Source organism: Streptopelia decaocto (genome assembly GCF_964273445.1).
Source record: "Streptopelia decaocto genome assembly, chromosome: Z".
Classification (NCBI taxonomy): domain Eukaryota; kingdom Metazoa; phylum Chordata; class Aves; order Columbiformes; family Columbidae; genus Streptopelia; species Streptopelia decaocto.
In genome coordinates, this window is record NC_138657.1 from 59,783,426 (window position 1) to 59,796,978 (window position 13,553).

Sequence of the window (13,553 nt, forward strand, 5' to 3'; positions counted from 1 at the left end):
CCAGCATAATTATGATAAATGAAAGCTTAATATCTTCATATTCTCAAATGACAAGCTTATATTTGTGCCTTTTTCTGAATGTGTGGCTGTCTAAAGATCCTAAATTAATGCTAAAACATTGAGGAAGAGGGTTTTAAATGAAATCTTCAGTGACACATAGTTCCCCTGTGAAGCATCAAGCTATTTGGTCAGTGAAAAATAACCTAATTTAACTGAACTAGTTTCTCTAAAAAGTAAAAATCTGTTTAAAAAACAAATGTTGCGTCTAAGTACCCTATTATAATAGTTTCTGACCTTTTTAGAATAAAGCTTTCTTATTCCTGTTTTTACTAGTAATATGAATGTTTTGCAGGAAATATCTAGTGAAGGGTGACTATTATCTCTCTGTCAAAAAAAACCCACCAAAAACACGTGGAAATTGATGTGAATGTAAATTCGATAAAACAAGATTGCACAAAGTTACTGCTGAAGTAACATAATTGAATGGATTGATTGGATAATTGTCTGAATTGATGCTGATGGCGGTTTGCAGTTCAGAATCAGTTGTACTGAAGTTAAGTGTCTAAGAGTGAACAGACATAAAAAAGCGATTGACAATTATAGAAAATTGAGCAAAGGTAAGAATAGCAGCAAGAATTCTGCTCAAATTTGTTTTAGAAGCTGCTGCTGGTTTCCAGATTTATGTTTTTCACATATTTGAATGAAATGATAATAGTTTTCTAATTAGCTCAAGAATTTCAAGCATATGGGCTGAAATGAAAGAGGATCTGGGGCATCTTTCTAAGAAGCAGAAAAACAAACCATAATGCTGATGCCACATTGAAGCAAATAAAATAACTATTCAAAAAGAGATAACTAAAACTAAACAAATAATATAGATTCTTAAGAGAAGAAAATGAAGTTGTATACAGTAAAAAGTGGGAGTAAGACTTTGAACAAGACATTCATTGAGTGTCTAATTTTTTAAGTCAAATGGGCTTTAGTCCATTATGGTGGGATGCGTAGGGATCAAGGAAATGAACAGTAAAGACAACATAACCAACACAATGAAAATTTATGTACATAGTCTCCAATTCAGAGAGAATTTATGTAGATATTTTAGAATTGTCTTGCAGTAGAAAGTACTAGTAGGACGTACTGAATACTCAGGATGCATTTATGTTCAAGTGAGTTTGTGTCTTTGTTTTCTATTATGAGAACACACACATTAAGAAGTTAATGTAAAAGCTAGCTGATAGATGTAGAATCACTTAATCTTGACAGGATGTACATCTATCCACTAGTAACAGTTTGATTTGATTCAGCTTACAGATCTGCTGCAGATAAGAGAAGCTTCACACAAAAATGCCATTGAACTGAAAGCTTTGGAAAAATACGTAGTATTCATTACAAATTTTGCTTACAAAGGACAATCATTGAGAATTGTTGAGGAAAAAGGGAAAATTACGTGACATACAGCTGTGGTTTGTTTTTTTTTGGTTTTAGGTACTTCAGAATTCCAGTGTACAGCCTATTGAATTGAATTAAAGAGAAGCCATAGGACTAGTATTTAGACTTATTAGAACAGCAGGAATATGGATCCAAAGGGTTTACTGGAAGATATGCTTCTTGTGTTTCTTGAGTACAGTATTACTTTCTGCAGTAAAGCTATTTATTTTTTCTTTTTCTTTTTTTTTTTTTTTTTTACTAACTTCAACACTGTGCAAGTGCTTTACATTAAAGTAAATACTCAGAAATTATTGCATCTGAATCCTCTGCTCCACACTCCTATTCATCTGTTTAATATATTACAGAACAGTAAGGTTGAATAAATGCTTTTTGCACTTCTGCAAGTCCTAATACTGTATATTATAACATTATTCATCATGCTAGCAGGTCAGTTGGGATTAAAGTGGTTGCCCACATATGAGTCTTACTCTTGTGGTTGACATTCTCATCATCCTGTAGGAATGCCGTTGTCATTAGTTTCTTACGCTGGTATCTATCACTACTGCATGTGGGTGTCTGAAGTCATGATCTCAGAGTGATGTAGGTCTTCAGGTAATGTGCCAATCTCATGGTGGTCTTGGAAAAATAAGGCAAGGTTTGAGCCATGTTACATATCGTTAACTATGATTTATAGGCTTAGTTATGGAGATATAATGTGAGGAGTAGAATACTATGGTAACAGGCAGACACTAACCTGTGCTGCTGAGTAAAGAGATTTCCACATTCGGAAACGACTTTTGTGTGTCTCTGTGTGTAGATGACTTCATGTCTAAGTTAGGCTTTGTTATTGCAGAATGTGTACTCTCTGAACACAACAGTCATTAAGGGCTGTTTCCGTGCTGAGTTACGGGGATTGTTTCTGTAATTATGTCATGTGCACTGCAACTGTATTTGGTAGATTCCAGTCTTTTATTAAAAAGTGCAATCCAGGAGTTTTTTAATAATACTTGCTTATTTATTGTGTTTAATTCTCAATGTGTTTGTCCTTCAGTGTATTCTCTTTTGTTTTTACAGAGTATGGGGTTTACAGGGAGGAAGGGAGGGGGAAGGACACCATCAAAATAAATTAATCTCCTTCTAATAGACTTACTTAGATAGTTCAGATGATCATCCTCTACATGTGTTTCTCTACATGAGCTATGGAATGAGCCTGGGTGACTATCTGAGATTAGACAAGTAACTTTTAAACTAGAAAAAGCTAGATGAGATGGAGCTGCCCCTAGTTATTGAGACAATGGTGGTTGTCTGGGTAATCTCAGAAGACTTAAATTTGTTATCCATTTGCCTTATTCCTCTTGATTTTCTGTCATAGGTCCTGATGTCTTTACATGAAATGTTCCCAGCAGTGCATGCAGCAGAAATGGCGGTCCAGCGAAACCCGCGTTCCTGGGATGCCTGGCAGACTTTGGGACGTGCCCAGCTTGGATTAGGAGAGATAGCACTGGTATGAAAACTGACAACATTAGTATTCTAAACTTGTAAGCCTCATCCTCTGAATTCTGTGTGAGACCATGAAAATACAGAAATACCAAGGCAGCTTAATAGCCGTATGTAACCTGAAAGTAGGCAAGGAAAAGGTGGTTCTTATTTATCTGCAGTATTTCCTCCACTTTGGTTTTCACAAAGGCTTTGTCTGTGATTTTTATTTATTTATTTATTTATTTTTGCTGAACTTGTGGAAGCCTTTTATGTCTTATGGTGGCTTTATGCAGCAGAATGATTAAGTTGATATAAGTGCACATATTACATTCTGGGTCCTGTACTACTACAGCACAGCTCACCATAGTTTAAAAATGAAGGTACTGTGAAGTCCCAGTTGATATTCAGGCTCGGTTTTATACACGGCTGCTAATAAAATTGTAGTATCCTGATTTCCCTGTCTCCTCCTCTCCTGCTTCAGGTGCAGTGAATCACGAGTGCTCATTCATGCTTTCCTCTGGCTCCCTGATCCCGTGTGGTGGTTGAAGTTTCTTTTCTTAGTAAGACAGCAAAAAGGCTGAAATGCTTTGCAGAAGCTGGAATGCACCTTTTCCCCAGCTGCAGCTGCATGCCATGGTACTGTCTTGGCTACATAACATGATGCAAAGGGAGACTCTTCCCTGTGTCTGATCACCCTCTGCCTGTAGGCTATGCCCCTCTGAATAACATAACATATATAGTGTAGTAGTCTTCTGCTAGTTAGTATGGAAACATAGTGAGTGAACTTTTTAATTCAGACACATTCACAGAAGTACGTTAAAAAAATCATTCATCAGGAGCTTTCAGATAAAAAATAGATACTGGTTTTATTTCTAATAGAAGTAGCTGTGTGCTGGTTTGATACAAATAACTTTGTTAGTCACTAATTAGTGTTTTTGCAAAGTTACAAGGTTTGGACTGAAAATTTTCAAAAATAAGAAAAAAATTATTAATCTTTTGAGAGAGGAAAACAGATCATGCAAAACCAGTTTCTATTTAAAATGTAGTAAGGTGCGATATCAATAACAAACACACAAAAAGAGATGATGCGAATAACTAAGACAAAAGCTGTGTGTTGCAGATGTGTATTGTGCTACCTTATGTTGTTGCAGTATCGTAATATGAAATACTTAATGTAAATCTATACATATCTGCATCACATAACTGGTCACATTCCATGGCTTTTGTGGTGTAGAAGGTAAGATTAGACAATCTGTCCTGTCAGGATCAACAATCTGTAAATCTTCTATTTCCTTTTAAGTGTCTGAAATTGTTGCTCTAAATTGTATCTGAGATTTCTAAATGCATTAGTCTCAGAAATTTCAAAATTTTGTTTCCTGAAAGAATCTGAGATAACTGATGCTGCTTATTCTATAAAAAAGCTACAGTTCCTGTAATGTGGCTATACCAGTGTACAGGCTATACCAGTGTGCCGAAAGGCTAGCCGGCGGGGAAGACAACCGGCTTGGCTAAACAGGGAGATTCTGAATGAAATCAGAAATAAAAAGAGACTTTACCGACTGTGGAAAAAAGGGCTGGCTACTTATGAAGAATTTATGGAAATAGCTAGATCATGCAGAAAAAAAATCAGGGAAACAAAAGTGCAATTTGAAGTTAATTTGGCCAATTCTGTCAGGGATAATAAAAAGTCCTTCTTCAAATATGTTAACAACAAAAGGAGGGGCAAGGAAAATCTCCATTCTCTGTTGGACTCTGAGGGAAATATAGTTAACAAAGATGAGGAGAAAGCTGAGGTACTTAATACCTACTTTGCCTCAGTTTTTACCAGTAAGACAGGTGGCCCTCAGGACAACTCATGTCTGGAGGTGGTTGACAGAGATAGGAACCCAAATAGGGCCCTTGTATTCCAAGAGGAAATAGTTGGTGATTTACTGAGCCATCTGGATCCTCACAAGTCAATGGGACCAGATGGGATCCATCCTAGGGTGATGAGGGAGCTAGCAGAAGAACTTGCCAAGCCTCTCTCCATCATCTTCCAACAGTCCTGGCTCACTGGGGAGGTCCCATATGATTGGAAATTGGCCAATGTTACCCCAGTCCACAAAAAGGGCTGCAAAGCTGACCCTGGCAACTACAGACCTGTCAGTCTGACCTCGGTGCCTGGCAGGGTTATGGAGCAGATCATCCTGAATGGAATCACACAGCACCTTCAGGATGGACAAGGGATCAGACCCAGCCAGCATGGGTTTAGGAGGGGCAGGTCCTGTCTGACCAACCTGATCTCCTTTTATGATCAGGTAACTCACCTGGTGGATGGGGGGAAAGCTGTGGATGTGGTCTATCTGGACTTCAGCAAGGCCTTTGACACTGTCTCCCATAATATACTCCTGCAAAAGCTGGTAGCCCATGGCTTGGACAAGTGTACTCTCTGCTGGGTTAAGAACTGGCTGGAGGGCCGGGCCCAGAGAGTGCTGGTGAATGGGGCTGCATCTAGCTGGCGGCCAGTCACTAGTGGTGTTCCCCAGGGGTCGGTGTTGGGTCCAGTCCTATTTAACATCTTTATTGACGATTTAGATGAAGGGATTGAGACCATCATCAGCAAATTTGCTGATGACACCAAGTTTGGAGGGAGTGTCGACCTGCTGGAAGGCAGGAGGGCTCTGCAGAGGGATCTGGACAGACTGGAAAAATGGGCTGATTCCAATGGGATGAAGTTCAATAAGGCCAAGTGCCGGGTGCTGCACTTTGGTCACAACAACCCCCTGCAGCGCTACAGGCTGGGCACAGAGTGGCTGGAGAGCAGTCAGACAGAAAGGGACCTGGGGGTACTAATTGACAGGAAGCTCAACATGAGCCATCAGTGTGCCCGGGTGGCCAAGAAGGCCAATGGTATCCTGTCCTGTATCAAAAATAGCGTGGTCAGCAGGACAAGGGAAGTGATCCTTCCCCTCTACTCTGCATTGGTGAGGCCACACCTGGAGTATTGTGTTCAGTTCTGGGCCCCTCAGTTCAGGAAAGACATTGAAGTGCTGGAGCGAGTCCAGAGAAGAGCAACAAGACTGGTGAAGGGACTTGAGCATAAGACCTATGGGGAGAGGCTGAGGGAGCTGGGGTTGTTTAGTCTAGAGAAGATGAGGCTTAGAGGTGACCTCATCACTCTCTATAACTACCTGAAGGGAAGTTATAGCCAGGTGGGGATTGGTCTCTTCTCCCAGGCAGTCAGCAATAGGACAAGGGGGCATGGGCTTAAACTCTGCCAGGGGAAATTTAGGCTGGATATTAGAAAGAAATTCTTTACAGAGAGAGTGGTCAGGCATTGGAATGGTCTGCCCAGGGAGGTGGTGGACTCGCCGTCCCTGGAGGTTTTTAAACTGAGATTGGACATGGCACTTAGTGCCATGATCTAGTAAACGGACTAGAGTTGGACCAAGGGTTGGACTCGATGATCTCTGAGGTCTTTTCCAACCCAGTCGATTCTGTGATTCTGTGATTTTAGATATTGATATACACATACTAGTTGTACCAACAGGTCTGCTCACTGGATGCTACAGGATTTGTCTACGTTGACAAGTCACATCACACCAATAGCAGTGGATATCTTGAGATGCTAGTACTGTGGACGCAATGTTCACATTATACTAATTTTCTTTTACTTCAGAGTAGCTCTTCAGGTGCTCTCTTTGAGTTCATTATTGAGGTTAATCAGAAAGTAATGTAGCTTATGTAGTCTGAGACCGTTCCATGATGCAAACCAAAACATTTTAAGTGGGAAAAATCAGAGATTTGCATCAAAGCACCTTATTCATCTGAAACTTCTGGACTTCTCGAAAGCCTTTGACATGGTCCCCCACAACATCCTTTTCTGTAGTTTGGAGAGATATGGATTTGATGGACTGTTCAGTGGACAAAGAACTGGCTAGATGGTGATAACCAAAGAGTAACGGTCAATACACAATTTCCCTTATTTAATTTTAAATGTTTGTTTTTTGCAAATGATGTTTACTGTATTGGTGATGACAACTTAAGCAGTAACAATTTCACAGTGATATTTCATTAGTACGGTTCTTGCCATGAGTGACAAGTGGTGTTCCTATGGGGTTGGTATTTTAACATCTTTGTCAGTGACATGGACAGTGGGAGTGAGCGCACCCTCAGCAAGTTTGCCAATGAGATCAAGCTGTGTGGTGTGGCTGACAAGCTGGAGGGAACAGATGCCATCAAGGGGGACCTGGAGAGGCTTTAGAAGTGGGCTTCAACAGGGCCAATTGCAAGGTCCTGCACCTGGGTCAGGGCAATCCCAAGCACAAATACAGGCTGGGTGGAGAATGGATTGAGAACAGCCTTGAGGAGAAGAACTCGGGGCCGTTGGTTGAGAAGCTCAACATGACCCAGCAATGTGTGCTTGTAGCCCAGAAAGACAGCCGTATCCCATCATGTCTGGTTTAAAGCTCTCTCAATGAGCTCCACTATCTCATGAGCAAAGACCCTCTGCAGTCTTTCAGAAAGGTGAAACCCATCTGGTGTCAGCAAACCTGGTGCCATCTAGGCCATCCCATTACCAAAAATGCAGAGTTCTGGTGGTGACCTCAGGCGCAGAGCCATGTATTAATAGAGTGTGTCCATCTGCTTCTTCTAATGTCACTGCCTGCAACTGGAAGGAGAGACAGGAAAATGACCTGTGTTTGCGATTCCCTTACCAACTGTCCCAAGGCTCTGAAGTGCCTTTTGATGGCACTTGGACTACGGGTTAGAACATCGTCGCCACCCACATGAAAGACCAGTAACGGGTAGTAGTGCGAGGACCGTAGGAGGCTGTGAAATTTCCTGTTGATGCCCTTACCCTGGGGCCCTGGAGGCTTGATCTTTTTTTTTTTTTTTCTGGTTCCTGTCTCAGAGAGGCCAGAGGTCTCACTGGTCACACCAACCTGTCTCCTTCTCAGAGTCCCTGATGCTTCATAACATTTCTCCTTCCTCTCTTACCTCTGTTACCAGGCTCAACATATTGTCTACCTGGTCACATCTCACACACCTGTTGTCTTGTTGATATGGATTTGTAATCCTGTTTTCCTACCTGTCACAAAGGCTTCTGTACATTGTCACATGAGTTTGGACACTCAGGTGGCCATTTCCATAAGGGACTAAACAGTCATAAACATGAAATACACATGTGCCTGTGTCTACATACATGTAAGCTGAGTATGTAAGGTCAGTCTTGACCTTTTCACTGTTGATGGAACTATAAATGCAAAACAGTTGTAGTTCTTGGTCTAGCATTTTCCCAGTATTGTAGCAATCGCTTCTTATTGCCAAAGGATTAGATGATCACATTTTTTTATACTTAACAACTTCTACGTTTGAGTATTTGTATTTGTGGGACTTTCCCAATTGAGCTGAAAGACAGAACAAGCAGCATCAATGATACTTACTTGTATTAATATTACACGATCTATAAGATTATAGAATTTCTTTCTTAGAGCAACTCTCCAAGTTGGGAGTTTATCTGTCTGCTTCTCCCTATTTAAGTCAGTGTGTTTGCAACTGCAAACCTGTTACAGAAACTGCTTATCCCAGGGCTAGGATTACTTGTAGCATTACGATTGTGTGTATTCAAATCCCAGTCATCCCTTTTTGTATTTCTTCAAACCATGTTTGTCTGCTTTTGTCTTCTTGTACATCTGATGATGGATAAGAGAAAAGTGGGATACAAAATCACTTTTTTGAATGATGTACTTTTAATTTTTGTTAATTTCTGTAATGAAATACGTAGGCTTTAAAGTGTTCATTCCTTGTTTCTTCCTCATTCTGTTCATAGGCAATCCGAAGTTTCCAGGTATCCTTACACATCTTTCCGATGAACCCTGAAGTATGGAAAGAGGACCTTTCCTGGGCGAGAAAACTGCAGGAACAGCAGAAGGCAACAAAGACCGAGGAAGTGCAAGCACTGGCAAAAGGAAAAGCACTTGCCCAAGAATCAATCCCAGACTATGACTTTGAAAGTGATGAAATTGTGGCAGTCTGTGCTGCCATTGCAGAGAAGGAGAAAGCTCTTTCAGCAGCTAAAACAGTGGTCATTGTGTCTGCTTCAGGTACAGTAGAGACTGTTATTGAGAGGGAGAATTGTCCTACAACTCCTGATGAAACCCTTTTCATCAGAGCCCGATAGGGCAGCCTCATGGGTTGCCATACTGCTGTAAGGGGTAGTGTTATTTATTGTACTGGGTTTGCTTTGTTCTTGTTTTTTTAAGCAGTGGGAGAACCTACACGTGTTAAAGAATTTGAGTTATTTTTCTTTTGAAAGTTGGAAAAGCGATGAACAGCGTTGTTGATACATCCCTATTACTGGAGAAGAAAGCCAAGAGTTGATTCTAAAAATATTATGAACAAATGTAATGTTAAAATGCTTAACTGCATTCTGACATCTGCTTTTATCTTTATGTACTTCATAATTTTACAAGGTAATGTCAATATTTTCCCAGTAATTAATAAGCTTTTATTTAAACCTTAAAAGAAAGAGGAAGTTTTAAAAAATCTATCTCAATCATTATTCACTAATATTATTTTCTTCCAGTTGAAGTGTCAGATGTTCTCTGTTATCAGAAGTCTTTATGTTTTGCATGTACGGGATTTTTTTGATCTGGTTGAATAAAATCCTGACTACTGTGCTGCTTAGTTATGCCTATGTGTTCTTTTAGTTTTAACAAGAAAAAGGGTTGCCGTTAATCACTTCAGAATGATGCTCATTTCATCAGTTGACTGCTTCTTTCTCTGCTGAATATGTCAAGGTGTTGTAGGCAAAGAAAAAAAAGGACATCTCAAGAATAATCCAAATAAGAGAGACCCAAAGGAGAAGGCCTTTGTTATTAAAAACAGGTTATAGTTTTTATCTCTTGTATCGGTTTTATCTTTGCAATCAGGAAATTTATTCTTATTGTTCTCCATAATCACTAGCGGCAGTTGCCATGTGTTTGCCTTCCACATGAAGCATATATTAAAATGCTGAAGTGTTGCAATGTTGTTAAAGAGGAAATCTCAGCAACAAGAGTAGTTAAGGCAGATTAATTTTGCTTAATTTAAAATCCACAATTAAACATTTTAAATATAGTTTTTCCCTTTGAATCCTTTTATATGCGGGGGAAAGAAATACACAGCTTCAGAGGGCCATTCCTATGCCTTGCAATAGATAAGTATCTTGAAATGAGGTGCCTAATAATTTCCATTGACTACAAAAGAAGCTGAAGGTGACTGGCTGGCAGTGAACTTCCAATACTGAAACCGGGCAGATGAATTTCACTCTTATAGATGGAGGTAAGTATCTCTAAAGTGTTAAACTTAGGTGATGCTGAGAATAAATCCTTTCTCACAAAACAGGACAGTTTAAAAGTGTGGATCATGTATCACAACAGTGACTGTAATTTGATAATGTCATAATCTCATTGGATTTGAGAAGCAGTGATGGAGGGGAAAAAAGCAAATCTACTGATTTACTCTTGTTGTTCCTGGAAGCTGAATATTTGTTGGTGCTGGGGATCACGATTGTAGGGGTGCCATTGGAAACTCAACTCGGTCACACATGGTAGGTGTCCCGGAGATCCTAAAATGAAAGGGAAAGAGGTAAAACCTAGTGTTGAGGGCAAGTGCTTGCTTAATTTATGTTGAGGTCATGTAATAGCTATAAAACTATAAGAAGCACAGTTGTGACTGGGACACAGGAAACAGAGTGTGTGGGCTTGGTTGACTGGGAGGTTACAGACACCAGGCCGTTACCATGTTAACATCATGTTCTCACATGGATTTGAGTCTGTGGCCTGTGGTATCTCCAGAGAGGGCTATTTCAGAAGCAGGAGGAGCTTCTGAGCACGGATCCTGCCAGATAGGCACCCCAGGCCCTTTGCCTTGCAGGTGTGCAGAGTTCCTCTTCGAGCATCAAGATCATGGCGCCGCAGCCTGGCATCCTGGCCTTCTGTGATCCACTGCAGCGGGAGGTGGCCTACGAGCTGTGGCCCGAGCGACACCGGGTCACAGTGCACTGCAAGTGTGCCGCCTTCCTGGAGCAGTATGCACACCAATGCAAGAGCTGCAGCCAGGGGGACTTTGCTCCCTTGCACCGCTTCGGCGTCACCAGCACCCAGGACGGAGGGAGCTGTCAGGGCAACTCAGGCATCTGGGTGGCCTTGGTGGTGGCAGGAGAAGAGCTGCAGAGGAACAGGCCACACATCACTGAGGGTGTGCTGTGCACCATGCTCTGCAGCACGGGCTCTCCAGGAGGCCAGGGGTGTGTGCTGGGGATTAGTGGCAGTAGATCTGCTAGGGGTGAGCCCAGGAGGGGAGAACAACCTCAGCAGCCTGTCCTTGGTGTATCGGCATTGCCATTAACATTGCCGTCTCTTTGAAACTACATGAGGACTTGAAACATTATGGTGCCCAGTGCTCGGCATCCCAGCCCTTTCAGTGACACAAGTCCTCCTTTCCAAGGCTCTTCTCTTTCTTGGCCAACATGGTAGAGCTGTTTGCTACCCAGCAGTGCACATGGCCTTCTTTCACCTGTCCCAAACTTCTCTGGCTTTGGCCTCCTGTGTTTCCAAGGCCGTTGGGCTTCTTTATGCTTGAAGCTGTCCTAGTGTGTCAGTTTGAATTTTGCCTGGAGAAACGTGCAGGGGAACAGCAGGTACACGAGGAGCACACCCTGGCCCTCCATGCCGGGCTGCTTCTCTACGTCTCCTGTCTTCTCACCAAATAATGGACCTGGGTTCTCTTTTTCCCTTCTTGTAGCACATTTGGCACAGGTCTTACCAAGAAGAGGTCAGAGTACAGCCCCTGGCTGGGTAGATGGAGAACATCTCGCTCTTCTCTACCCCAGTTTCTTTTCCCTGCCTGAAGCAAGTCAAGTAATCCCTTCCAGTGCTGTGCTGGATCAATGTGGGGAATTGTGTGGGGCCGGTTGAACCTCTGTGGCTTTGGAAGGGGAGCGGGGCAGGACAAGGAAGAGGGCAGGGGAGCTGTGCTGTGGGGCAGGCAGGCCCCTGCCATCCTGAGGAAGGCAGAGGTGCAAAAGCTGACATGAGTGAGTGGGAAGGAGGCCTGGGTGTAGGCAGATGGGGGATGTGGTGGCAGGGTGGGAAGCTGTGAGGGCGAAAAATCATATACTCCACACAATCCCTCAAATCTCCCACAATTCCCCCTTTTTGCTTTTGTACTAGCCAGGCCTTGTTTACAACGTGCTGAATCATCTTTGAAATGCACTGAAATACAACATATGATTAACAACAATGATTACAGTTACATATAATGTAGCTAAGCCTTACATAATAAGATCAAACAACTACCCACCTATTTCGAAGCTTTTAAACCATTTGTCAAACCTTAATTCTACTATGACAATCTTATTAATGTGCTGTTTTAGTTTGTCTAAAGTACTATGAATAGATCCAGAATGATTAAACAAGTTAATACAACGTCTTTCTCTTAAATTCATCACAACCATGTCCTTACAATAACAACAAAAATCTATAGAAACACGATTTTGAAGTGTAATGTGCCTAATACCATCAACATCTACTATTAATTGAGTTAGTATCTCAGAAGTTAGATTAGCCTGTTTGAAGGACCAATAGCTTAACTTTGATATGTCTCCTAAAGCTTTACCAGCTGCTAGACTAGAGAGAAAGAGTGCAGTACATACTATGGTAGGAATGTCTCATAATCTTACCTCATTTTTGCATTGATTATCTAAGTGTAATATCGCCCTTTTGGCTCTCCTGCTGTTTGTTCAATTTACCATTCTCTATAGAAGGTACACCACCTGCTTGCTAACAGGCTTCTAGACCACCAGGTCTGTGAGCATCTATAACACTGAATTAGGATCCATGGTTTACATCTGAAAGAGTTCTCACAACTTATCTCCCTCCTGTCCATCTGCATTTGTTAAATCTTTGTTGTCTTTATTCAGCCATGGCTTGACCCATTTCACGGGAATCCACTTCGATCCTTGGCTTGTAATGACACAAGCATAACCTTTTTCCCTAGGTTATCAATTGATGTGGCCTTTTCCATTGACCATTAACTAGTGATTTGACCATAACTAACGTAGGTTCTTTCTGATTTAGCATGTTATTTGGGTCATACTTGCAAAGTGTTTCATCACAGGGCAAATTTGGGCTGCACCCCATTCATCACATACAATGCTTTTGACAATTGGTTTTGTGGTGTTTTCCCTACTTCTCTCCCATTTCTGTTTAAAAAAACAAAACAAAACAAAACAAAACAAACAGTTCAGAATCAGATACATGCATTAGACCTTGACTACATACTCAGAATCACAAATCAAATTTAGAGGTTCCTCCTTAAAAAGTTCTAAGTAATGTAAAGCTGCACCAAGTTCTGCTAATTGGGTTGAACTTTCAGTAATTTTTACAGAATGATGCCAATTGTTATCTTCACGCCAAACCACTTCAGCTTTATGAGACTTCCCAGAACCATCAACAAAAACTGTGCAAGTATGTAGGATCAGACCAGACACAAGTATGGTCTGTGACCTGATGTTCTGCAGGTTCTGCAGCAATTTACATTTAGGCATGCCAAAAGCTGTGCTGTTAAGAAAATCAGCTAGTGCAATTTACAAGGACATAGACTGCAAAAATAAAAAAATC

At 41.3% G+C, this 13,553-nt stretch overlaps 1 protein-coding gene across 3 annotated transcripts in view; it reads left to right on the top strand.

Annotated features, from left to right (window-relative positions):
- The window catches only part of TTC33 (tetratricopeptide repeat domain 33), a 36,835-nt gene extending 27,259 nt beyond the window's left edge, over positions 1 to 9,576 (top strand). For all 3 annotated transcript variants that reach the window (XM_082074315.1, XM_082074316.1, XM_082074317.1), the window contains exons 4-5: positions 2,801 to 2,932; positions 8,720 to 9,576. In XM_082074315.1, the coding sequence (XP_081930441.1) occupies positions 2,801 to 2,932; positions 8,720 to 9,070 (483 nt within the window). In that variant the 3' untranslated portion in view covers positions 9,071 to 9,576. The remainder of the gene's footprint in view (positions 1 to 2,800; positions 2,933 to 8,719) is intronic.
- Positions 9,577 to 13,553: the final 3,977 nt, after the last annotated feature.